Raw genomic sequence first — 27655 nt, 5'->3', positions numbered from 1 at the left:
AATAAACTCCCTTGTAACAACTCTGCATCTGGGTCCAGATTCTCCCTGTTCACACATGACACTTTTTAAATTTTTTATGTTTTTACTGTAATGTGTGCTGTAGCACTTTGAGATTTCTTGGAATGAAAAGTGTGTTATAAATAAAATGTATTATTATTATTATTTAGGTGTGTATGTGACTTCCTCATGTGGGTGTTGCACCATGGAAAATTACTTGCTTGATTCCACACTCAAGATCATGAATTGTTTTTCATTAATTTAGCTCAGCTTACAAAACCTTGTACTTAATTCTATCACTCTTATTCGTATAACTTCACTACATTAAATCAAGATTAGATTAGATACAATCAAGTTATAATATGACAAGCTAATTTGTATTACATAAGAAGAAAAAGGATCGCAACCTCTTTTGACAATGTACAATATTGTATTATATATATATATATAGATTGATAGAGAGAGAGAGAGACAGCGTGTGTGTGTTGGGTGGGGGGTTGAACAAGGAGGCTGTGAAGAAGGAGGAGGAGGAGACTAAACTGGCTTTAGCATAGATGCGAGGATGGCCATTTAACAAACCACAAAGAAGAAAGAGATGCTTATCTGATTAATTGTGGTGTGAATGATAAAAATAAGAGGGAGGACAAGACAGTGACAAAGAACTGCTATTGTGAGTGCTTCTCCTATAGGATCACAGTGGCCTTGAGGGATGAAAGACAGGGAGGGGAAGAGGGGAGGATGGCAGCATTCCACCTGAACATGACTGCTGGAAGCTCAGCAGCACCTCCAGTCTCAAGTGGGACTAAAACCACTGCCAGGGTTACAGCCACTCAAGGGGGAACAGCCTCTTGGCTCATTCCTCTCCTGGGAAACAATGTTCTGCTCTCCACACTCATCCACTGACTGACAGAGAGCAGAGGAGTGTGCATCAAAAGCCAAAATGACAGAACCGACATCTAAACAACAGGGATTTAAAAAGTGTCGGAGTGCCACTTTCAGCATAGATGGCTTCAGCTTTACCATCGGTAAGGGATTCTTTGTTACAGGATGTGCATGCTTGTGTGTGCGGGAGAGAGACGTTTTGTCCATGGTACTATTGTGTGGCTGAACAGATGGTATTTTCAGGTTATTGTATAATTGTAGTGTCTAGATTAAACAAATTGCTACACAAAAACATACATCAATAAAAACACACAATTTGGAAAAGTGTATTTGGAAACACTGGTGTGAACTGAATTACCTAAAGGGCCTAGTCATAAAAATACACTGTTAAAATTTGAAGAAGTCTTGAACAGACATTAACAAGATATATATGCACAAACACATACATGGAGGCAGTGATAAATGGAAGTGCAGAAACATTTGCAACCTGAGTGTGCCAGCTAGGATCACTGTCAATTTGGGCTCAATATTTGTAAGAGATGACTTGTTTCATTTCATGACCCTATATGGCAACAAGGCAAGGGTCTCCAGCTGACATGGGTTTTTCAGACATTGATGTCCAAATGATGGTCATCAGTAAATAAAAAGGCTGAGGTTATTGCCGTTATGGATGTCTGATAAAAAATAGTCTTAAAATAGGTTCACCTTCCCCTCACATGGGCAACTGTTTAAATCAGAAATCAGAAAAAGCTTTATTGCTGAGTACGCTTTTACACAGACGAGGAATTTGTTGTGGTGAAATTGGTGCATGACACATCTACTATAATAAAACAGTACAAAATATAAAATTTAAATATATATACACAAGTCTGTTTTTTGTTGTTTGCTATTTTCTGGAAACACAGTCTGTTTTTCAGAAAGAAGTCCAAGTTGAGCATTAATGTAACGCATAGAGTTATATTTATATCAATGTGACAAAATGAGTCCGAGGTGGAATGTGAAGAGTGTCGGGGGGGTTCCGGGCCTTGTTGATAAGGCTGACAGCAGACGGGAAAAAACTGTTCTTGTGGCGTGAGGTTTTGGTCCTGATGGACCGCAGCCTCCTACCAGAGGGGAGTAACTCAAAGAGTTTGTGTCCGGGGTGAGAGGGATCAGCCACAATCTTTTCTGCACGCCTCAGGGTCCTGGAGGCGTACAGGTCCTGAAGAGATGGGAGATTGCAGCCAATCACCTTTTCTGCAGACCGAATGACACGCTGCAGTCTGCCCTTGTCCTTGGCGGTGGCAGCAGCGTACCAGACAGTGATGGAGGAGGCGAGGATGGACTCAATGATGGCTGTGTAGAAGTGCACCATCATTGTCTTTGGCAGGCTGAATTTCTTCAGCTGCCGTAGGAAGTACATCTTCTGCTGTACTTACCTGATGAGGGAGCTGATGTTTGGCTCCCACTTGAGGTCCTGGGAGATGATAGTTCCCAGGAAGCGGAAAGACTCCACAGTGTCAATAGTGGAGTCACAGAGGGGTTGGGGGCAGGTGCGGCTGAGTTCTTCCTGTTGTCCACAACCATCTCCACTGTCTTTAGAGCATTGAGCTCAAGGTTGTTCTGGTTGCACCAGGTCACCAGATGGTCAACCTCCCACCTGTAGGCGGACTCGTCGCCATCAGAGATGAGTCCGTGGAGGGTGGTGTCGTCCGCAAACTTCAGGAGCTTGACAGACTGGTGACTGGAGGTGCAGCTGTTAGTGTACAGGGAGAAGAGCAGAGGAGAAAGAACACAGCCCTGGGGGGATCCAGTGCTGATGGTCTTAGCGTCGGAGACGTGTTTCACCAGCTTCACGTACTGTTTCCTGTCAGACAGGAAGCCTGTAATCCACCTGCAGGTGGAGTCAGGCACGCTCAGCTGGGAGAGCTTCTCCTGAAGCAGACTTGGGATGATGGTGTTGAAGGCAGAGCTGAAATCCACAAACAGGATCCTAGCGTAGGTTCCTGCGGAGTCCAGGTGCTGGAGGATGAAGTGGAGGGCCAAGTTGACTGCATCGTCTACAGACCTGTTGGCTCTTTAGGCAAACTGCAGGGGGTCCAGGAGAGGGTCAGTGATGTCTCTGAGGTGTGAGAGCACAAGGCGCTCAAAGGACTTCATGACCACAGAGGTCAGGGCGATGGGTCTGAAGTCATTAAGTCCTGTGGTCCTTGGCTTCTTGGGAACAGGGATGATGGTTGAAGACTTGAAGCAGGCTGGCACGTGACATGTCTCCAATGAGGTGTTAAAAATGTCTGTGAACACTGGAGACAGCTGATCAGCGCAGTGCTTCAAGGCAGATGGGGAGACAGAATCCGGTCCAGCTGCTTTCCGGGGGTTCTGTCTCCTGAAGAGTCTGTTGACGTCCCTTTCATGGATAGAAAGAGTCGTCACTGAGGTGGGTGGGGAGGGGGAGGGGGGGCCTTTAAGGTGGGCATTGGTGGAGGTGACTGGAGCTGGAGCTGTTTGGAGCGTTCAGAAGCACTAATCATGGCTGCACAAGAACAGGCCCTCAGTACAAGATCAATAGAGGCAGGGGTATACCACACTAGACAGGACCTCACGTGCAGGCTGTGCAAAGGCTCTCCTGAGACAGTTCAGCATATAGTAGCAGGGTGTAAAATGCTGGCAGGAAAAGCATTGATGGAATGCCATAACCAAGTGGCAGGCACAGTGTACAGGAACACCTGTGCTGAGTATGATTTGGAAGCCCCAAAGTCAAAATGCAAGACACCTCCTAAGGTAGTGGAGAATGACCAAGCCAAAATCCTGTGGGACCTCTATATCCAGACTGATAAGATGGTGGTGGCTATCCAACCAGACTGATTTTTCTTGTATTAATGTTTAATGTTGTTGTTTATAGATAAAAAAAAAAAACAGTTTTATAAGCTGTGTTAGTTTCAGGTTCAGTATCTGGCAAACTCAGGTTTAATATATGTTTACTTTTGCACTCTTCTCTTGCTACCACTGGGCCTGTTTGTTTTTCTTTGAAGGAAATTATTTTTTGGCTGTTGTTGGCCTGTGAGAAACTGTTTTCATTTGAAATTACTATGGAAAGCTGCAGATAACACCATAAGAAATGAATGCAACTGATTTTTCATTTATTTAATGATTAATGTTGTTTCATAAGCAATAACTTATAGGCTGTGTTGGTTCCAGGTTCAATATGTGCAATAGGGTCATTTCAATCAGTTTTCAATAAACAGTCCAGCCCTCGACTTGGAGCAATTTTTTTTTAATTTTGGCCCGCTGTGTGTTTGAGTTTGACACCCCTGCAATAGGATTACCGATGGTAATCGGGGCACGGGGGGCAGTGACCCACAAACTGGGGAAGTGGCTTCAGCAGATTCCAGGAGCAACATCTGAGGTCTCTGTCCAGAAGAAGAGTCCTGGGAACAGCTAAGATACTGCACAGAACCCTCAAACTCCCAGGCCTCCGGTAGAAGCCCGGAGCTTGAGAAAAAAGACCCCCCCCATATCAACGTTGTGTTAACACCGATTCTTTTGTTGGAAGCCCTAGAACAAGACAGGAGAAATCTTTAGTTCACAGATGTGAAGTTTATTCAGATCACAGGTAAAGCGAGGTAGCGCTAGGCTTGAAGTGACAGAGCTTTCACAGAATCTCAGTCAGAGCGAGCTCAGACTTCCGGGTGTATACACTTTTTATCTTCTTGGGCTGGGACTTGCCCTGTACAGAGGCTGGACTTGCATGCGATCTCTCATTGGCCAGTTATCTCTGACGTGACCAGGCCAACCAAAGTTCACATGAACTAACTGAAATATAATACAAAAGATGTGTGTGTTGGTTTCAAGGCGTGTAACTAATGAGACAGACTTAACCTTGACAGGTAAGAGAGGATTCTGTGGGTATTCGTCTTATCAGGTAGAATGCCGCAGTGTTCAAATTAAGGAGTATGATTTGCAGGTTCACATGAGGTCATAGTCAGATGATTTGCAGGTCACATGAGGACAGAAAAATACATGAATACAAAGAAAAAGGAGATAATTCACAGTGAGTAAAACACTCCACTTTTGGCAATATTCTGTTTTCATTATAAACAGCTTGTGCACATTCTCTTCCGGTTACTGTCAGTTCTAGGCATGTATTTAACCACTGAAAAGACTTTTTATTACATCTTCAATTTAAGTATCGCCATTCACTGTCAGATGTGTAAAACAAAACACATACATGTCCCACTTGACGCCCCTCCCTCCTGCTTCCTGTTTGATGAATGTTTGCAGCAAGTCACAGCCTCATATTGAAGATGCCTCTGTTCAGGTAAAGTATAACCATGAGATAATTGTTTGACAACTGTATTGTAGTTTGTACCGGTTGACATTAATTCACGTTTGTCATGCATGGTTTACCAACGTTATTGCAAATTATTTACTACTTGTGCAAACACGTAGCTCTCGTAGCTAGTGAGTTAGGACAGGCTAATAAACACGGTGATTTGTATTGTGGTTAAGTTGACACTGAATTTAGTTTCCCTTAAACATTGAGTTTGCCTTTGTTAACTTCTGCTAACATTACCTATATATCAGATTATTTTCCATGTCCTTATTTTTGCACTTTTAACTGGCAGTCTTCAAAAATATTACAGCATCTAAACTTAGTTCTCCAGTCCAGTACATTAAGTTGTATTGACTGTTGCACTGTGACATGGATATGTCAGCATTATATTTGATGTATTTAACGTGTTCCTTTTTATCTTTTCAGGATTCACTTGAAAGTGAACAGGCAGACTCTCCTTATGTCCCACATGAATCTAAAAATGAAGGTAGGTATTAATATAATTATATTTACCATGTTTGTATCAAACCTTTGATACAAAAATACAATTGAATGTGCTTCACACATCTAAATTTAGTTTCTCAAATAAAAAATTAAAACAGATTTTTGTTTTCACAACATGATTAATACCTGGTCTCTCTCACACACACACACACACACACACACACACACAAATGTACATAGATGGATTGGTTACAGTTTTGTTTCGTGTAACTGTATTTTTAACTTAATTTTGTGGATGTTGGATGGGTTTACTGATTTTACCTATTCATAGATTTGTGATTTATAATTAATTCAGTTATTAAGCTCTATTAAAGAGTATTGACAATTATCTCTGTCTTTCCTGGTGGTTTGTAATAATATTAAAAATAAATACAAAGATATTTTTTTTTTTTTTTTTTTTTTTTTTACATGACAACATGGAATTTTGCCAATATTGAGCCTGTTGTTACATTAGTAACATTGTTTCTAAAACCTGGATTATCTCAGATAGCATCAGTGCTGCTGTTGACTAGAGACTACAGGTAAGTTTGATAAAATGTAGCCAAAAATCTGTTTTGGAAGAAAGCATTGCACTTACTTTCATCTCAGTAACTTGTGGACACATTATTGCCAAAAGGTAGGTTCTTGTAGTAATTACAGTAGTACAGAGCAGTTTTCAGAAAAAGAAAAAAACAAAAAAAACCAAAAACAATCATACAAGGAGTCCATAATGATCGTTTTGGTTAAATAACCTTAAGTTTTGGGCTCAGCATAGATGATAAACTGTAAATTAATGGACGCACGTCAGTGTCGGATAATTGTTTTAGTTTTTAGCCCATGGATTCTGCTAATGTACCTGTAAAATAATAGACAAGTCTTTGATTAGGCCAACATCATATGAGGAACATGTAGGACACCTTGTTATTGATCGTTTTGTTGGACATGAACAGGTGATTCAAGGCTCTTAACTAACTGCATGTTGTGGTAACTCATTGTGAAAAAAAGCCAACATACTTTTTTTTTTTTTTAATGACAATCCATGTAAGTCCACTTAAAGTAGGAAACGGCTCAATGATGACTGTGTAAAGACAGATTTTTCAATTATGGAACTAAATGTGTGTATTTACAGCATTTTCTGTATATTTTGTAAGTTACTTTCTGAGAAAACCTATTTTCTCGTTCTCCTGAAAAAAAAAACTTTTTGGACATACGTTTTTTTATCAGGCAGCGACGATATATATATTTATACTATATTACTATATTATTATTCTATACTATATATAGTGGCCCTGTGTGAAGTTACACGACACCCTGACAGCAGGACCCAAGCATGTCTAGCTCCTAAGCACTAAGACCTTGTTTCAAACCAAACATGGAATTTCTCACACAGAACAAAGGAAGATGTCTCAAAAGGAATTCAACAGAATAATATTCCAACATTACTGTGGACAGAACCAGAAATGGAATAAAAACACTAAATATATGCCTGAAACACACAACCTCACAGCCACTCTAGGAATTTTCCCTTTGATGAATTTTCTCCTCTCTTTGGAACAAAGGAACTTTTATCTAACTTTTAACTCTTTCATAACTCGTTAGGACTCATTTATCACCAAATGCTACAAGTTAAATGCAGTGGCAGCTGGTGAATTTTTGTCTTGGGGGGTGCATTTAATTTACCAAAACCAAAAAGCGGAGTTGGCAACGCCGGACCACAAGAATTAATGTATATTATGTTTACAAATAGACAGTTAAATGCAGGTGATTGTTACCAGTTAGTGAATTTGAATTTATCTCCCCAGTGTTTGATATGTTTGGCTCCAGATACGATAATATTGGTACATACAAACCCTTAAAATCTCCTTTTCCATCATTAAACAAACCAAGAATGTATAAATACATTTTTTACTTCAAAAGTAAAAAGAGAAACAATTCATTTTCACAGCTTCCAAGAGTACCAAGTGCTTCTTCTGTCCAGCTAATTGTTTGGAACAACATGTTTATATTTACATACTCAAAGAAAAAAAGAAAAAAAAAGAAAAAAAACAGCAAATACATACACATGAAACCAACAGACACTGGACGTTTTGTTTAAAAAAAACAATCAAACCATCAGGCTTAAAGCCCAAAGTGCTTCTGTTAGCTAACATTTATATTAACAACCTTAAATGACAATGAAAACACAGCAAATCCTCATATTTAAGACTATCAAAGTAACAAAAAATTGTCACTTTGTCTAAAGAAAATAAGTGAAACCATTAGGCTTTAAGCCAACAGCTTGATCACGCTTGATCAGTTCCCTTGGTTTGGAAAAGCAGGCAAGGGAAGCAAAATAAAGCAGCTGCCTCACTGCATCCAGTTAGCCAAGACGTCTTCTCATACCATCTCCGTGAAAAAGAGCGAGTATATCTCCTCCCTCTGTCTTCGGACTGCTGTCTAATTAAGACGTCCGCCCGGACAGGTCCGAGCTCCTTCACTCTCAGTTTTCTCAATTTTCTGTCTTCAGTTTCTCCTTTTTCGACTAGCTAATGATCTCGTTTGCTAATTACTCCGACACTCTGCGCTCAACGTCACTCGCTTGGCGGTTGTGTATAGCGATCAGAGGGAGAGCGGGGCGCAGTCAGCCTGCGCCGCTGTCTCGTATCTCTTGTGTTGAAGAGGAACGAACTGCGCATGTCAAAGTTATAACGGGAGTCAATGGGGAAAGATGTGTGCCCCCCGTGGCCGGATATATGTCAGCTGTTACTAACTGTAGACAATGTAGGACATTTCTAATCTGACTATTTAGTGCAGATTTTACATTTTAGTAACTCACTTCAGACTATATTATTCATTTTGCCTTTTTAAAACATAGAATATACTTGTAAAAGTCATTTTAAAAAAACGTTGGGCGGGCTGTGTGATTCTACGTGATGTGGGACAGAGGGGGCGGCGCCCTAGCACCCTCTATCGGCCAGCCGCCACTGGTTAAATGCATGATAAATCATATATGCATCACCATTACAGACAAATATGGCATGTGTACTCAGAGGACCAAAAGGCCAGGGCCTGTATTCACAAAGCTTCTTGGAGCCCTCCAAGAGAGTTCCTAACTTAGCCTTAAAATTCCTAGCAAAGAAACTTAGCTTGAGAGTGATTCAGGAAGTGTCTGAGAGCAACTCTGAGCAAGGAGGGTACAGAAACTTTTATCTTAGTGAGGATGTGTGGTTGACCCCGTTGCTAGGTATGACGCAGTCTTCTAAAAGCTGTGATTGGTTGTTATAAAAAGGGAAAAAGACAAAAAAAAAAAAAGAAGAAAAAAAAAAAAGCGCTCCTAGTAGTGAATGAACAGTAAAATCAACCGATCATATAACTTGGACTGTATTAAGAAATGTGTAATCGTGACATTAATTTTATGTCATGATGATGAAACTCAGCAAAATTAAATTAATTGTGACACAGCCTCAAAATGTTTGAACGTACCTCATTCACATACTGATCATATTGATTTGCTTATTGTTATGTTTACTGTCCATGCTGGTAATTTTACCACTTAATGTATTTGAAATTAATGGTGGACGCAGACTCAGCTGTCCGCAATTCCTGTGTTTGCTGGCATCCTTATAAAAAGCAGTTTGATTTGGCAGAAAGACCAAAACAAAATGGACCAAAAACAAAATGGATAAAAAGAGAACAAGAAAGCCAAACTGGACACAAGAGCAGTGCCTGCTGTTGGCACAGCTTGTGGATGAAAATAAAACAGTATTAAGAGGGAAATTGGGTCGCGGGATCACAGCTTAAGGGAAGAGGCAGACTTGGGAGCGCATTGCCCAGCAGAAACTGTCCTCCTGAGCTTGTTGTAGGAGGAGCATTTTGTCTGTACAATAACAGGCTGCAGCGGGTTGGCTATCTTAAATTTGTTGGTATCTGGTAGCTCTGGTATAGCTGTCGCAATGGTGATTCCACAGGGCACAGGTTTCCTCAGCTCTCTAATCATCTAAAGAACAGAGGATAGCTTGACTGGCCAGGAGGGAACAGCAGGAGGGAGGATCTGTAGGTTCTTTGGATAGCCAATGCAAGTTCTGTTATGATTCCAATGACATCAACTGCGGAGTTCCACATGGAATCTACATATGGCCAGGATGGGAGGTCCTGGTGCAACAAAGACCTTGGACCTACATGACTCTGACAGCAGCCAGTTAAAGATGGCCATGGAGTTGGTCCAGAACACAGTCTGCCTGATCTGTAGGTAGGTAATCTTCTATCTCCAACCCCAAAAAACTCTTGTCTATATACATGCTGTGAACTCAGATATGCTCATGTATTTGCATATTTCAGTAGTGATGTTATGCTATGTGGACAGCTCCCCTCAGTCGCTGAAGTAGCGGAAAGTGAAAAGACCTACAGCGGAAAGCCTCCTCAATATATTTTCCATCAGTGGATGGCTTTCCACATTTGGTAACGCAATATGCAATGCTCTATCTTTCTTCAGTAGCATGATTTTCAGCAGTGGCAAAGACTTACAGGGTGTTTGCTTGTTCCCATACCTGGACAGTGCACGTTTGATGGATTCAGCCTTGTCTGCGTTACCTTTGAATGTTTTAATTTTAAGACTCAAGTTTAACACTCAACATCAGGCTGGCAACATTTTCAAGACATACAGCACAGTGCCACTCTTCCACGAGGATTACAATGTCTGAATCTTCACTTTAGCTTCCTTAGGTAGGGGACCTGCCATTGTCTACTGAGTCTGCTCCAGCAGTGTTATCTTTTTGGTTCTGTTATTCACTCAACATAGCTTTTCCTCCACAGCTATGTTGATGACACTCAGCAATTTTTTTGTCTTTTGCATGGTGTGAAACGCAGGTGGTAGCATGAATATCTGCAAGACTGGCTAGCATCTGTCAGCAGTTGTCTGCATACGACCTGAAACCCAACCTCAACATCACTGAGCTTCTGGCCCTACGTTCCCCCCTTCACACCTCCCCACTATCCACAGCGGCATCCACAACCTCCCTCTGCCCAAGCTTTCTCTTTCCAACCCTCAACCCTCCCTGCTGATCCCTCATTTGGACTCAACTCCTACATCCCCTACCATCCCCCACAGCAGCCCCTCCACTAGCACCATCCCCTGCCTGACTGTGGTGCCAGGTAAGAAGACACCTGGGGTTGCTGCACCTGGCAAGGCTGGTGGCCCTGACGACATTAGTTCCAGAGTCCTGGGGATTTGTGCCAGCCAGCTGTCCGTGATCCTGGGACACCTCTTCAACCTGAGCCTGAGCCTGCAGAGTGTCCCGGTGCTGTGGAAGATGTCCTGCATGGTTCTTGTTCCAAAGAAGAAATCTCCATCTGGCCCCAAAGACTACCGACCCATTGCCCTTACATTACTCATGATGAAGGTGCTGGAGAGGCTGGTCCTGGCCCACCTTCAACTGCAGGTGAAATCATCACTGGACCCTCTACAGTTTGCCGACCAACCCAATCTGGGTGTGGACAACGCCATCATACACCTGCTGCAGCGTGCTCACTCTCACCTGGATTGTAGCAGCAGCACTGTGAGGATCACTTTCTTTGATTTCTTCAGTGCATTTAATACCATTCAGCTGCTGCTCCTTGGTGAGAAGCTGCAAGTGATGGGAGTCAACGCGCCCACAATCTCCTGGATTACTGACTGCCTGACAGACAGACCACAGTTTGTGCAACGTTCTGTCTGAGACCACAGAAAGTAGTACAGGAGCACCACAGGGGGCTGTTCTGTCTCCTTTTCTCTTCACCTTGTACAAGTCAAACTTTCAGTGTGCATAAAGGATGGACGAGAGGAGGAATACAGGGCAGTGGTAGACGATTTTGTGGAATGGTCTGGTAGAAATCACCTGCTGCTTAACGTGGCCAAGACCAGTGAGATGGTTATTGATTTCAGAAGGAACAGGACGACCACACAACCACTCTGTATTCTGAGGGAGAACGTTGCAGTGGTTGAGGATTACAAATACCTCGGAGTGCACCTCGACAACAGACTGAACTGGAAAACTAACATCAACACTGTTTACAAGGAGAGGATGAGCAGACACTATTTCCTGGGGAGGCTCAGATCATTCAACGTGTGCAGCAAGATGTTGGAGATCTTTTACCAGTCTGTTGTTGCCAGTGCACTCTTCTTTGCTGCAGTGTGCTAGGGGAGCAGCATTGGAGCCAGCAACACCAACAGACTGAACAACCTGATCAGGAAAGCCGGCTCGGTTATTGGCTGCAAACTAGACACTTTTGAGAAGGTGGTGGAGAGGAAGACACTGGACAGACTGTTATCCATCAAGGATAACCCAGAACATCCTCTTCACCACCTCGTGGACAAACAGACTGCTCCAGCTCCGCTGTCACAAGGACCGCTTCAGGAAATCATTCCTGCCACGAGCCATCACACTGTACAATAGCAACTTAAACAGTTAATCCACCAACCTCACAAACCCCAATATTTTACATATTATCTGCACTACCACTATTATCTGCATGGGAAAATGATAAAGTAGAGAAAGTGAAAAACTACACGAACACAGCACGTTTGCCTTCCTTCAGTGTATTATCTTTGTTAGCCTTGCGCTTCTCTCATGCTTCTTCTTAACATGGAAACAGGTATCAACAACCGATCGCTGTACAGCACATTCGCCACAGACTTGACAAAGAAAATAAAAGTACAATCGAGGCTCCAAAAATAACTTATGCAAGTGCATTCTCATAAAAGGTAAGTAGAAGGTTATTAACAAAAAGTAACATAAAATAAACGATTTTGTCTATAACTATTGTTACAGTCTCTGTTGTCGTTTCTGTAACTGCAAGGCAAAATCAGTTGAACACAGAACAGAAGATCAATCATCATTTTAACCTTTTTAAGCTCAGAACACATGTAATCAATGAGTTATTATTCCTTTTTTAATCACTGTTCCTTATGAATTATCATCTCAACATATGAAAAATCATGAATTATCTTTTTAATCAAGTCTTGCCATGAATTATTATTCTTTTAGCCATAAGATCCTTGGTCTTTTTTATCAAGCTCAACTTTATAACCATGACACACATACGGTCTATGGTTTACATGTATTTATCATCTAAAACTGCACAATTTTTAAATACTTGTTTATATACTTATTTATATTGTATTTTTTATTATAGATGATAAGATGATGAGCTTAGTAATACCACCCTTATTAACACCAGGTGTAAATGCAAGGACACATGATCTTCTTGCATGTTTTAAGTGGGGGTTTTTTATGGAGGATACCCCAGGTGAACACGGGCAGGCACCGAAGGCATGGTGGAGGACATGCCCCCGGTGCCCAAAGCAGGAATTGAAACCGGGACCTTTTAGCTGTGAGGCGACAGTGTTGAAACTGTGCCACCGTGCCACTCATGCAGGTCACCCACCATTTATGCAGCAGGACAGTTTTGCACCTGCTTTCCCCAGAATCTTTTGTGGCAAGAAACATAATGTGTGTGTGTGTGTGTGTGTGTGTGTGTGTGTGTGTGGTTATATGCCTCTCAAAAGAGTGCTCGTGTACACAGCATTTTTCACAGAAAATATTATTGCGAATCAGGAACATGCTGTATTCACCTTAGCAAAACAGAGGGCCCTGCACTTTACAGTGTGAATGTTTACTAACTGCTGTCTCTATGGGAACCAGAAGAGATGGGAAATGATCATGACGTAATTTTGACTGGAGCAAATAAACGTTTGTGTGTTGTCAGTTGTCAGGGTGTTGAGCTCAGGGAGTCATTATCACTAATGAAGTGGCCTCTGTCACAGCGTAAGCCGGCTGCACTTTATCTCCTCCTTATCTGCCTGGTTCAAGCCGTACTCCCCATCCCCCAATCACTTTCTGATACACACACACGTATGCACCCCACACAGGTGTTTTTTTTTTTAGGATGATTTCACCTCTGTATGCTTGAACTCTATGCACTACGCATAACTCTATGCATTACATTAACGCTCAACTTGGACTTCTTTCTGAAAAACAGACTGTGTTTCTGGAAAATAGCAAACAACAAAAAACAGACTTGAGTATATATATTTAAATTGTTATATTTTATGCTCTTATTTTAGTAGATGTGTCATGCACCAATTTCACCAGAAAAAATTCCTCTGATTCTGATTCTGATTCTGATTGAAGTTTGGCAGAGGAATTATATGAGGCCAAGCTGAATGTACTAGTAAGAATAGTGAAGGTGCAGGTTATCCTACTCTCACTGGTGTAATAAGAGAGTATAGGAGATGTTAATCAAATACAATATGTATGTTCCACCATAGTTCTGAGAGGTGCAGGAAGTGAAAACACTTGTGGGGCTAAACCATATCTGCTGGATGCATTTAAATACCTTTTTCTATTACAAATGAAGACGTAAAACAAATGAAATCCTAATTCTTCTCCTTGCAGTTGCCAATGAGGCAGGGGAAAGCAACCGCCATCCAAAGGCCGGCTTTGCACGTGAGTTCACCAAAGTTGACAGTTTTCACCAAGTTCAACTCTGGAAATTCAGAAGTTATTATCATGAGGTGTGTAATAGAAGTAGATATGGTGTGGTTGATGATACATGTAAAAATAAGTGAAGAATGTTTGTATGAAAATTGTCCAGGCTCACGGTCCCAGAATGCACTCTGTACCGCTGTCACAGCCTGCGTTGGCATCACTGACCATAAAGAAATTCTGATCGACCCACGCAGCACAGAGGAAATTCTGGCTGATGAGCTGCCAGTCCCTGATGAACCTGATGCCATGGAGAAGGCTGCTATCAGGTCATATGCAGACAGAAACGACACACATACACAGACACTTCAAAAGAAACACAAAGTACAAACACAAACTGCCCTTTGTTTCTCCTCGCCATTATTTGTATCTACTATGTAAATGTATCATCCACAATTGCAGTTACAGTGGAGATGTCTTTGTTATATGTGTGTTGAATGAAAGCAGCAGATGACTGAACATTTCTTTAACTTGTTCAATGTCATCCTCATTCTCAATAATCACTGATGGCATCAAACACTTGTGGGAGAAAAACAAGCAGTCCGAGCTGACCAATCACAGTTCTTTTTGACATGCATATGTTAAATGTCATAAGTCATTAAAGAAATAATTAAAGTGTGATAGTTTTGAGTGGTGCCAGGGGAAAGGCCAAGGTCATCACTCACGGAGCAAAAAAGTGCTCCGCAAATTCCACATAAATCTGCTGGCTAGGGTTTGAGATATTGTATCTTTCTGCAAAGTCGACATTTATCTTTGATGGTAGTGAAAGAGAATTCACAGAGTGCCTAAAATGAAAAGAGAATATGTGCTCAGTGAGTGAATGAGCTCACCCTTCAACTAATGTGGCACTACAGGAAAGTTCAGGAGGTCACCAAAACGTGATTCATCCTCTGGATGAATGTCCACAGCAAATTTCACATAAACCTATGTGGAGATATCTTTGCTAGATCAAAGTATTAGATGGAGAGATGGGCTGATGTGGCAATGTGGCTGGGATACAGATGTAAGAAATGCATTATCCAGAGCAATTAGTTTAATTTTAATGCATTATAAAAAATTTATATATTTACAAATATCATCCTGGATTTATAGACAAACCTGTGCACATATTTACCAATATCTGTAATGGTAAAAAACAGATGATAGTTTATGCACTCTGTATATTTCAATTATGTATTAAAGATGAAAGGTTGAGGCCATTATGTCAATGTAAGGGGCATTTGCAATGCTTGTTACTTCTGATTCTACAACCCAAATCAAGCATGCAGCATTATTAAGATGAAGTGGAGATGCTGATGTTGGTGTGATGTCTATGTGTTGCAGGTTGCGATGTCTTGTAAAGCAGCTGGAGAGAGGGGAGGCATCTGTGGTGGACCTGAAGAAAAACCTGGAGTATGCCGCCTCAGTCCTTGAATCTTTATACATTGAGGAAACCAGGCAAGGAGTTTTCAGCTTATCCCTGCTCTAGTCAAACAATACTATAGTTACACATGTAGTGTGTGATACCAAAAGGTTATGTTTGGTTATGTTCATGGAATAGTGGCAACAATCAGGACACCATAACCATGAACATGTATGTGGACATTTAGGACAAAAGAGTACAAGTAAGACTGGAAGAAGAACTATGCTAATTTACTACCAAATTTTGATCAATGTGTGAATAAAAAACAGGGCTTCTGAAGACTTGCTTTACAGTTGAATCTATGGCTGTCCTGAAGCTCCAAGCTCCTAAGCCCTTGTCAGTATTAATCAGTGTTGTGCAAGTTACTGATTTTTTTTAAGTGGCAGGTTGCTTTTCTCAAAAGAAATTGAATCACTGCATATAAAAGTAATTCACTACAAGGGAAAGCCAATTTTGCATAACTTCTAATTGTCATATTAATGCACACATAGCTAGATTATTTTAGTGTTGCTGTGTCACAGTGTGGGACAGGACAACAGTATCACTGTACTCATTTTCACTGTAGCTAAAGGAGTTATAAATACTCCTGACCACCAGAGGGTAGCAACAACCAGCATTCCTCCCTGTAGGCTATGCTTGGTCTGTCTTGGTTAAACAGTGAGTTTTGATAGAAGAATACCAACGCCATTCTAGATGTACATGTTAACTGAGCTTTTTAACCCAGGGGATAGGCTGCATTTCTCTGGTATCCTCTGCAGCTGTCCACTATTTTCACAGAAGATAAAAGTTACAAGGAGTCATTTAAATTTCAGTAATTATAATTGTGTTATTTCATTTGAAAAATGAATTTGTGGCATTTCTAATTACCACTAAAGCAGTGGAATTACAAGTATACGAATTCCAAAAGTGATATTAATGACACTGTAGTCATGTCTTCATGAGGGTTATTTCTGATACAATCACTCAAGGTTCAGAGTCCATGGAAGTTAGTCACCTCTGCCTTTTGTTCATTTGTTGTTTTTCATTATGGCACACAAACATATAAAAACAAAACCGCTCACAATTTTTTGAGTGACTTTGTAAGCCTTGAGAAATTTCTAAAAACCAAGGATTTTTGAACTAATTGAGTGAGTAGAAAAATCAAATAAATGCATTAATGCATTGGATGTATGCTCAAAATGGGATGTGTATCCACAAAATGTAGTGTTTGAACTACATACCGGTTAAATTATGTATGCAATTATGCAATTCAGCAACCTTTTTTTTAAAAATTGCTTATTAAAGTTTTCACAGATCAAGACAGAAACCATCTACTTTTCTGATAAAGTCAAATCATCAGCTAGCTAGAAACCATCTTGCGATGGGATCACACAACACCCATCAACATGTTGATGTTCTGATGCATGAATATTCAGTCGTTACTACATTATTACATGAGTATCCAGCGCTCATGGGCTGGACTGCACCCATTTTCTATCTCTACCTTCATTACGATCTCAGCTACACACCTGTAGATTTTCTGGATTGCATCTTGCATGATTGTGACACTATGGTGTTGACAAAATATGTTCACAGACATATAAAACAAAGTGCTCAGACAATAGGTGTCTCCACGTGTCCACATCTCCAGCAGCAATTGCACATTGCATGAGTTCTTGTTTTTTGTGAATGCGCCTCTCCCTGTAGACGGCTGGTGGATCCAGAGGATGAGCTGAGTGACATCCAGTCAGACTCAGTGCCATCAGAGGTTCGTGACTGGCTGGCCTCTACTTTTACCCGGCAGAGAGGCCTGATGTTCCACCGTAATGAAGACAAGCCACGCTTCCGCAGTATCGTCCATGCAGTGCAGGCTGGCATCTTTGTGGAGAGGTTTGGTTTGTTTGGTTTACTTTAATTTGGCTTGTTGGGTCTTGTGTTGTCTGTCAAGTTTACTTGATGTAACACTCCTGTGGGTTTGTTGGTTGCTGATATTGATTTAATCATGAGTTATAAATAATAATGAGATCTGACAAAGTAGTACAACATTTTCAATACAACTGAAAGCACAGTTTGCATAGATTTGCTGATAGATGCAAGATGGCGCCTGATAGATGCAAGATGGCGCCGCAGACAGCTGCCTCGGTGTGTTGGTGCGCGTTGTTTTGTTTTGTGTTTTAAATCTGTTTTTTGCGACGGTACCTGGAGCTCTTTCACCAGAGAAGAGCTCATGAACATCAGGGTAGCAACACCTGAGGATTTATTTCCTAATTTTCTGCTCCCAACATTGGAAATTTTGGACATTCTTGTCAAAGGTGCGCTCACTTTTGCTCATGCAACGAAATGCCGGAGGAGAGGAAAACGGGCCAGTGTGCTCGTGCATCTTCGCCAGCGCAGACTATGCACAGCGTTACCGGGAATATTTCTCTCTAACGTGCGTTCACTGCCCAACAAACTGGAGGAATTGCAACTGCTGTTGGGTAAAACCAGGGACTTTCCTTCATCTGCGGTTTTATGCTTCATCAAGACGTGGCTGTATGGATTAGTACCGGACTCTGCGCTGCAGCTGGCAGACTTCCAACTCCACCGCACGGACAGAGATGCAGAACTTTCCGGCAAAAATAAAGGTGGAGGAATCTGTTTCTACATCAACAGTGCTTGGTGCAACGACGTGACACTGTTCTCCTGACCTGGAATCTTTCACCATTAACTGTAAGCCTTTTTATTCACCCCATGAGTTTGCTTCATTCATTCTGGATGGCCTTTACATCCCACCGCAGGCCAACATGCAAGACGCACAGCGTATGCTCGCCGACCAGATACTCTGTGTGGAGTGGACCAACCCGGACTCTTTAGTTATTGTCCTTGGCGACTTTAACAAAGGTAACCTCAGTCACGAACTCCCTAAATAGACAGTTTATTAAATGCCTGACCACCACAGTCAGGGATGCTTATCACGCCATCCCCCGTGCTGCAACTGGGCCACTCTGACCACGTCATGGTCCACCTGATTCCTGCATACAGGCAGAAACTAAAGCTCTGCAAACCTGTAGTGAGGACATCAAGGAAGTGGACCAGTGAGGCTGTGGATGGTTTCCCGGCGTGTTTGGACTCTACTGACTGGGATGTTTTCAGGACTGCTACCAACATTCTGGATGAGTACGCGGATGCTGTGACGTCCTACATCAGCTTCTGTGAGGACTGCTGTGTTCCATCATGCACCAGGGTGAGTTACAACAATGACAAACCCTGGTTCACAGCCAAACTCAGACAGCTAAGGTTGGCAAAAGAAGAGGCGTTCAGGAGTGGGCATAAAGACAGGTTCAAAGAGGCGAAGTACAAGTCTAGCAAGGCAGTGAAAGAGGCTAAACGACTGTACTCTGAGAAGCTCCAACTCCAGTTCTCAGCTAACGACTCTGTGTCTGTCTGGAAAGGGCTCAGGCAGATCACCAACTACAAGCCTAAAGCCCCCCACTCCATCAATGATGAACGCCTACACTGAAAAAAATTTGGAGTGTAATTTACTTAAGAAAACTAAGGAAAGTTTTTGCACTTAGAAATTGCAAGTAAATTCTACAAGGGCGATCATCAAGTAAACTTTACTTGCGGATATCAGTTTATTTTACTTGCAAACCTCAGGTAATTTACTGTTGATTATTAATATGGTCATTGAATTTTACTCTCTCCTTCTTTGTAAGTTTTACTTAGACTCTGACTGCTTCAAACTGAAAAATCTCACCTAAAATCAATGGCTTTTTAAGGTAATTTTAAAATACTTTTTTAAACTTTTATTTATGGACTATGAATAAGTAACATTTACACATTTTACATAGTTTTTTTCTGCAGTTTTAATTGCCTAAATTTGTTCATAATATTTTGTTTATTGAAACAATGACTGGAAAGAAAAATGAGGCAACTGCTTTAATTTAACACCTTTATTTTTCTTCAGTGAAAAAATATTTTTTTCAATAAAACATTGTCCAACAGGGTTTGCATTGCAACATTTCCACAGTTGTCAAGTACCTCAGTCCCCTCAACGACAATCGACACATCAGCGTTGGATGCACCTTCATCTTTTTCACATGTGTGGAAGACACAGATCCTCAGGACTTGCCCAGCCTGGTCCTCTTGAGCTGCCTCTCTGCTGATATCCTGTAAAATATACTGTATGTGAATCCATGTTCAGGTGCATAGTACAGCTTAATTTCTTATTTAAGTTATAGACTAGTGCCAAAAATATCAATATTTAAATATCTATCGATCTTAAACATTTCAAATAATTTCACTAAGTTTAGGAAAGTTAGAAATTGTCTTTGAATCATACAAAAAGGAGGAGACTGCCAACTAAGGAGGAGAGGGGGTAGCAGGTAATAGGTAGCTAATAAACGGTAAATGCGCGAAATCTCGCAAATTGTACAGTGTGGCCTGCAGTCGAACTCGCCGTCTGACTCTGGAACACGCCGGACCCTCGAGGTCGTCTGCAACATGCACCAACCCATGCACAGACACCATGCGCGAGAATCTGACCACGTATACCGTCCGCGACAGCCCCGATTGAAACTGACTCGGCGCGCCAAGGGCAAAGTTGTACATTCGGTGCTCACTGGCCACGTTGTATCAATAAATAAATAAAGCCACTGTCAACTTTACATTAAAGAACGTACTCGACCGTTAATAAACCACAAAACGATGGTGGAGCTCATAGCCTGTGCACTTACCAAGGGGACAGCAAGGTCCGACATACCCAGTACTTGCACGTCCACAGGGACGTTGCCTTACCGTAGTAAAATTAAGCTACAGTGATACGTGATGTGCGATAATGGCAAATTATTACATTTAACTCCATTACGTTACATATGCAGAAAAAATCCTGAATGTCTTACCTTAAACCTGACCGCTGCAGTTGTCTTCTTGCGTTTTGGCGGACAACGAAGCGCATGTGTCCTGTATGCGCGTCACAAGGCGCATGCGCGGGTTCAAAACACGCAGCACAATACAGAACTTAGAAATACCAAGTAGGTTTACTTGGTATTTCTAAGTTCATTGCAATGACTGTGAAACCTTTGAATATTACGTGAAAATACATAATAAAACTTACTCTTCCCACACAGTTTACATGGATGGCATATATAGGATTTACTTAAATAATTCCTGTTCTCACAGATACTTACAATTCCAAAATAAAAATTGTGACAGTTAACCTAATAAATATTACTACACCACAAAGTCATTTTTTTCAGTGTAGCCAACGACCTGAACGAGTTCTACTGCCGCTTTGAAAGACAGAGGGACAGTCCAGCAACCATCCCCCACGACACCTCCAACAGCTCCAGCTCCAGTCACCTCCACCAATGCCCACCTTAAAGCCTTTGAGCACCTTGTGCTCTCACACCTCAAGGACATCACCGACCCTCTCCTGGACCCCCTGCAGTTTGCCTACAGAGCCAACAGGTCTGTAGACGATGCAGTCAACTTGGCCCTCCACTTCATCCTCCAGCACCTGGACTCTGCAGGAACCTACGCTAGGATCCTGTTTGTGGATTTCAGCTCTGCTTTTAACACCATCATCCCAAGTCTGCTTCGGGAGAAGCTCTCCAAGTTGAGCGTGCCTGACTCCACCTGCAGGTGGATTACAGACTTCCTGTCTGACAGGAAACAGTACGTGAAGCTGGTGAAACACGTCTCCGACTTAAAGACCATCAGCACTGGATCCCCCCAGGGCTGCGTTCTTTCTCCTCTGCTCTTCTGCCTGTATACGAACAGCTGCATCTCCAGTCACCAGTCTGTCAAGCTCCTGAAGTTTGCGGACGACACCACCCTCATTGGACTCATCTCTGATGGCGACGAGTCGGCCTACAGGTGGGAGGTTGACCATCTGGTGACCTGGTGCAACCAGAACAACCTTGAGCTCAACACTCTAAAGATAGTGGAGATGGTTGTGGACTACAGGAAGAACTCAGCCTCATCTCCTCCATCACCGTCTGGTACGCTGCTGCCACCGCCACCGACAAGGGCAGACTGCAGTGTGTCATTAGGTCTGCAGAGAAGGTGATCAACTGCAATCTCCCGTCTCTTTAGGACCTGTACACCTCCAGGACCCTGAGGCGTGCAGGAAAGATTGTGGCTGATCCCTCCCACCCCGGACACAAACTCTTCAAGACACTCCCCTCTGGCAGGAGGCTGCGGTCCATCAGGACCAAAACCTCACGCCACAAGAACAGTTTTTTCCCGTCTGCTGTCAGCCTTATCAACAAGGCCCGGGACCCCCCTGACACTCTTCACACTCCACCTCTGCCTCTACTTGTCACATTGACATTGCCAGAACTCTATGCGTTTCATTAACGCTCAGCTTGGACTTCTTTCTGAAAAAACAGACTATGTTTCTGAAAAAAACAAAAAACAGAACCATGCTTCTGAAAAAAAAAAAAAACAGACTTGTGTATATATATTTATATTGTTAGATTTTTTTTACTTTTTAATAGCGAATTTTTAGTAGATGTGTCATGCACCAGCTTCACCAGAACAAATTCCTTGTATGTGTAAAATCATACTTGGCAATAAAGCTTTTCTGATTCTCTGATTCTGCGAACCAGTAAGAAGAATGGTTGGGCATTTTACTGCTAATGAGCTGATCATACAATATAGGTGTTGTCACTGGTATTTCCGTATGTCACCAGTGAGCAGATGACTGTACAAAAAGAAAAACAGTTATTAAAACAAGTATGTAATCATATTTTTTTTTTTAATTGTGACAGTATTACTGAAGCTGGTATTGACACATACAGCTAATCACTGATATATCATACACACACTTTCCGTCTTCCTTCCTTTCTATTGTCCAATAAGTGCTTCTAACTGAAAAATAAAATAAATAAATATATTGTTTGGCATTGCCTTTTGAAATTACCCGTTTTACTGTTTCCTAATTTAACACTACAATTTGCAGGAACTGATATGATCCAGTTTATTTGGTTATTTCCTGTTTTATGTTGAAGGTTCACATCAGTGTCAGGTTTTTGCAGTACTTCTTGTTTGATTTGTTTCACCTGTGCCTCATTGGTTCTCCTCCCCTGTGTATTTAAGTCTGTGGGCTCTATTTTCTTCCCTGCTGCTGGCGGAGCGCAGGGTGCGCACCCCGCACCGTGGTATTTTCATGCAGTGCAGGCTGATCAGTATCTCATCTGACCACATCACAAGCGTGTTCGGCACGCGTAATGGTCACTCAACCTGACCAAACGTACACAGGTGAAACAGCGATGCAAACTAATCAATAAACGTTGCTGTGCCAACCAGAAACAGCTGTGGCATCCTATAGAGCGTATATACTGCATCTATCTCAGAGCACTCAAGAGACAGAGAGAGACAGACACATGGAAAAAACGTAAGTGATGATTGTTGTCCGCTATTACCCACGTCATTTCATTCCAAATACAAATGTTATCATTGTAATGCTTAATGTTATCTACAAAGAGGGGGTACATCATTGCTTTGAGGAGGAGGAGGAGGAGGAGGCTGAGGATTTACCATCTAAGGACCTCATATTTAGACATGAGTGAGCAGGAGTGCAGGTGGGCCACGAGAATAACGCCTTCAACACTGTAGGTTATGCAATTTTCTTTAATCATCTACTCTTTTACATGTCACAGGAACAAATTACGTCTGCCAAGGGAGGTCGTTGACATGGTAGCACGCATCGTGGCCTCCGATGCACACCCCGGCTGCGCTCTCCCGGTTGCGGTAAGGGTGACAGCGACTCTGACCTTCTTCGCCAGCGGGTCTTTTCAACATACCGTGGCCCCAGTGGTGGGGATCAGTCAGTCTGCTGTCTGCTCGGCTATACATGCAGTTACCTCCAGTCTAGTCCGACATGTAAATGAGCACATCATTTTCCCTGCAACACCTGAGAGCCAGCTGGAAACTAAGCAAGGGTTCTTTTTGAAATTTGGATTCCCCAGAGTCCTGGGAGCAATCGACTGCACTCATGTGCAGTTGCGCGCCCCAGAGACCCAAGCCCACATTTATGTGAACCGAAGGGGGGTTCATTCCATCAATATCCAGATGATCTGTGACTCAAATTGCTTGGTGACAAACGGCACATGACTCGTTCATCTCTATCATCCAGCATCCCTACAGTCTTTCAGGGGGACACCCCTCTGGATGAGGGGATGGCTCAGTCTTCCTCGAAACTTGCCATGCGCCTCGTCAGCGGCGTTTTTAAAGGTGAGGTGAGGAGCTGGTGTGATTGGTGATGATTGGACTTGGCAGTGTCAGACCCACTCCACGCCTTCTCCCCTCCCTCCTTCTGAGTTGCGCCACTGGGTGGGACTGAGATGAGAAGGGGGAGTAGTTGCGCCTGCAGTGCAGTGCATGAAATACCAAAGCACCATCGGCAAAGCGGACATGACTTTGCCTCGCGCCAGCGGCGGAAATGAAAATAGAGCCCCCTGTGTTCCCCTCAGTCAGTATGTGATTGTTTCCCTGGATTACCTGTTTGTTGGACTTGTGCCTCCCTTCGTACCTTTTTGTTAAGCGCTCCTGTATTGGTGAGTGTTTCCCCAGCTATCCTGTGATTTTTGACTTGTTTTCTGTGGGCTTGGTTTTGTCATTGTTGATTTGGATTTAGTTACTGCATTGGACTTTTACTTTGGTTTGTTTTTTTCATCAGCCTCACCCTCCTGTAAGTCTTTGTTCAGTTTGTTTGTTGTTATTAAATTATTGAACTGCACCAGCTCCACCTTTTTGTTTGGTCTGCATTTGTGTTTGAATTCTATCTTTTTTCCTGGACACCATTACAACAGGAATTCTGTCACAGACAAATCTGCAGTCTCAGTGGTGTCAATCAATCAATGATCAATATTCCTTTATTTGTCCCGCGAGGGGAAATTCCAGAATACAGCAGCATCAGTAAAGATTAATATAAGAAGTGTATGCAGACTAGAAACAAAAACAATATATACAAAAGAGTGAGGATTTAAATAAAAATAAAAAGAAAGAAATTGTAAAAAAAATTGTAAGAAATTGTAGATCGTATTTACAGACAGTTATGTACATGTTTTTATTGCACAGCTTATTGTTCAGACTATTGCACTGATTATTTGGGGTAGCTTTTATTGTACAGTCTGACAGCTGCAGGGAGGAATGACCTGCGATACCGCTTTTTCACACACTTTGGATGTAGCATCCTGTCACTGATGGAGCTCCTCAGTGCAGTGAGTGTGTTTTGGAGGGGGTGGGAGTCATTGTCTGTCATGGAGGACAGCTTGGCTGTCATCCCCCCCCCCCCCTCACTTCCTCCACCAGTTCCAGAGGGCATCCCAGGACAGAGCTGGCCTTCTTGATAAGTTTGTCCAGTCTCTTACTGTCAGCTGTAGTGATGCTGCTCCCCCAGCAGACTACACCATAGAAAATGGCAGAGGCCACAACAGAGTCATAGAAGGTCTTCAGGAGTGCCCCACGCACCCCAAAAGACCTCAGCCTCCTGAGCAGATAGAGTCTGCTCTGTCCTGCAGTGGTGTTATGAGTCCAATCCAGTTTGTTGTTCAGATGAACACCCAGGTACTTATAAGATGTCACCATCTCAATGTCCCTTCCCTGGATGTTCACTGGTGTTGGTGAAGAGTGCGGGCGCCGACGAAAGTCCACAACCAGCTCCTTGGTTTTAACCGCGTTAATCTGGAGGTGGTTCTGCTGGCACCAGTCCACAAAATCCTGGATGAGTCCTCTGTATGACCTGTCGTCCCCATCTGTGATGAGGCCGACAATGGCAGAGTCATCAGAGAACTTCTGCAGGTGGCAAGTGGGTGACAGGTGTGAAAAGTCTGCTGTGTAGAGGGTGAAGAGGAACGGTGCCAGCACCGTTTCCTGAGGGGCCCCCACACTGCAGAGGACAGTCCCTGACACACATTCCCGTGTCCTCACATACTGTGGGCGGTTGGAAAGGTAGTCCACTATCCAGCATGTGAGGTGTTGGTCCACCCCTGAAAGCTCCAGCTTGTGTCTCAGGATGGCTGGCCTGATGGTGTTGAAAGCACTGCTAAGGTCCAGGAAAAGGACCCGAACAGAGCTCCCAGGCAATTCCAGGTGAGATAGAGCTCTATGGAGGAGGAAGATGAGGGCATCGTCCACTCCAATGCCAGGCTGATGCGCGAACTGCAGCGGGTCCATGGACGAGCTCACCAGGGGGCACAGGTGGGCAAGGACCAGCCGCTCCAGGGCCTTCATGAGGTGGGATGTTAAGGCCACCGGCCTGTAGCAGCTAGGGTCCTTGGGATGTGGGGTCTTTGGCACAGGTACCACGCAGGACGTCTTCCAGAGGTGTGGCACCCTTCCCAGTCTCAGGCTCAGGTTGAACAGATGTCCAATGATCCCGCTCAGCTGATCAGAGCAGGATCTGAGGAGCCTGGGACTGAGGCCTTCCTGGTCTTTAACCTCCTGAGTTGATTCCTCACCTGGAGAGGTGTGAGGGACAAGTTGGAGCAGGGGGGCTGAATGTCTTGTGAAGTGGATGGGGGGCTGGGAGGAGCAGTGGGGGGTGGCGTTGATTGCGGTGAGCTGAATACTGTGGGGGGGGCAGATCAAAAGAGGGCTGCTGCAGTGCTGGTGCAGCTGGGGGAGGGGCAGATGTTTCTTCAAACCTACAGAAGTAGGTGTTCAGCTCGTCTGCCCACTTTGGATCCCCAGCCGCCTGGGAGTTTGGCTTCTGGTGACCTGAGATGGTTTTCAGGCCTCTCCAGACTCCCCTGGTGATGTTCTCCTGCAGCTATTCCTCCATTCTCTTTCTGTATCTGTCCTTCCCCTCCCTGATACTCCTTCTTAGCTCCCTCTGAACAGTTTTCAGCTCCTCTTTGATTCCTGACTTGAAGGCCCTCTTCTTCTCCTTCAAGAGAGCCTTAATGTCAGGATTGATCCAGGGTTTGTTGTTGGAGTGACACCGTACAGTCCTGGTGGGTACAGTGTTCTCCACACAGAAGTTTATGTAGTCCGTGATGCTGTCTGTCAGACTGTCAATGTCCTCCTCATGAGAGTCACTGAATATATCCCACACTGTTGTATCGAAGCAGTCTTTCAGAGCTTCTTCCGCCTCATCAGACCACCTCTTCACTGTGCGGGACACAGCTGGTTGCCTGTTAACAAGGGACTTGTATACAGGCAAGAGATGAATCAGGTTGTGATCAGCTCTTCCTAGAGGGGGGAGTGGTGATGATTCGTATGCCTCCTTGGTGTTGGCATAGAATAAATCCAGTGTTTTATTGTCTCTGGTGGCACATGTGACATACTGGATGAATTTGGGCAGAGAGGAGGACAGAGAGGCATGATTAAAATCCCTGGAGATCAGTAAGAGGGCCTGTGGTTTCTGAGTCTGCAGCCTGCTGATCACGGTGTTGATGACATCACAAGCTGCATCGGCATTAGCAGAGGGAGGGATATACACAGCCACCACTATGACATGCGAGAACTCCCTCGGCAGATAGTATGGCCTCAAACTAACAGCCAATAGTTCAATGTCCGGGCAGCAGTGCTGCTCTTTAATAGTGATGTGCCTGGAGTTACACCATCTATCATTCACAAACACTGCCAGCCCTCCTCCTTTCCTCTTACCGCTCCTCTCTGTCCGGTCTGCCCGTATGAGTGAGAATCCCTCCAGAGCTACAGTCGCGTCTGTGTGCTGTGTTCCCAGCCAAGTCTCAGTAAACAATAGCATACTGCACCGCCGGAATTCCTGATAATGCCGGGTCAGCGCCGCTAGCTCGTCCATCTTGTTGGAGAGAGATCTTACGTTCCCCATGATGACGGACGGGAGAGTCGGTCTATAAGCTCTCCTCCTGTCGCGGCGTTTGATCCCAGCGCGGCATCCCCGTATCCTCCTCCTTAACTCGCGGGGGACATCAGGTCGCTCCTCCGGCCGCACAGCTGTGTTACACAGGGCCAGCAGCTGATCCCTACTGTAAACAATGGGGGCCATTGTCTCACGGACCCACAGACGCGGAGAAAGTTACACGAGTTGTAAAAAGTGATGAAAAAGTAGCACCAGAGTTACCGTGCTTGATGTCTCTGATGCACCAGAGATTTACAAACACGCAGAACTGAATGGAATAAGAAAAG

General features: G+C 43.3%; 1 protein-coding gene across 1 annotated transcript in view; it reads left to right on the top strand.

The window, feature by feature from the left end:
• Positions 1–496: 496 nt before the first annotated feature.
• Positions 497–27655, top strand: part of pde1ca (phosphodiesterase 1C, calmodulin-dependent a) — a 134342-nt gene continuing 107183 nt past the window's right edge. Inside the window, exons 1-5 of the mRNA XM_076721407.1 lie at positions 497–1022; positions 14086–14136; positions 14285–14444; positions 15499–15612; positions 17264–17446. Of these exons, the coding sequence (XP_076577522.1) occupies positions 938–1022; positions 14086–14136; positions 14285–14444; positions 15499–15612; positions 17264–17446 (593 nt within the window). The 5' untranslated portion in view covers positions 497–937. The remainder of the gene's footprint in view (positions 1023–14085; positions 14137–14284; positions 14445–15498; positions 15613–17263; positions 17447–27655) is intronic.

The sequence above is a fragment of the Chaetodon auriga genome, chromosome 21 (assembly GCF_051107435.1).
Source record: "Chaetodon auriga isolate fChaAug3 chromosome 21, fChaAug3.hap1, whole genome shotgun sequence".
Taxonomy (NCBI): Eukaryota; Metazoa; Chordata; class Actinopteri; order Chaetodontiformes; family Chaetodontidae; genus Chaetodon; species Chaetodon auriga.
Note: the sequence above shows the minus strand (reverse complement) of the source record. Positions and strands in the feature narration are given on the sequence as shown.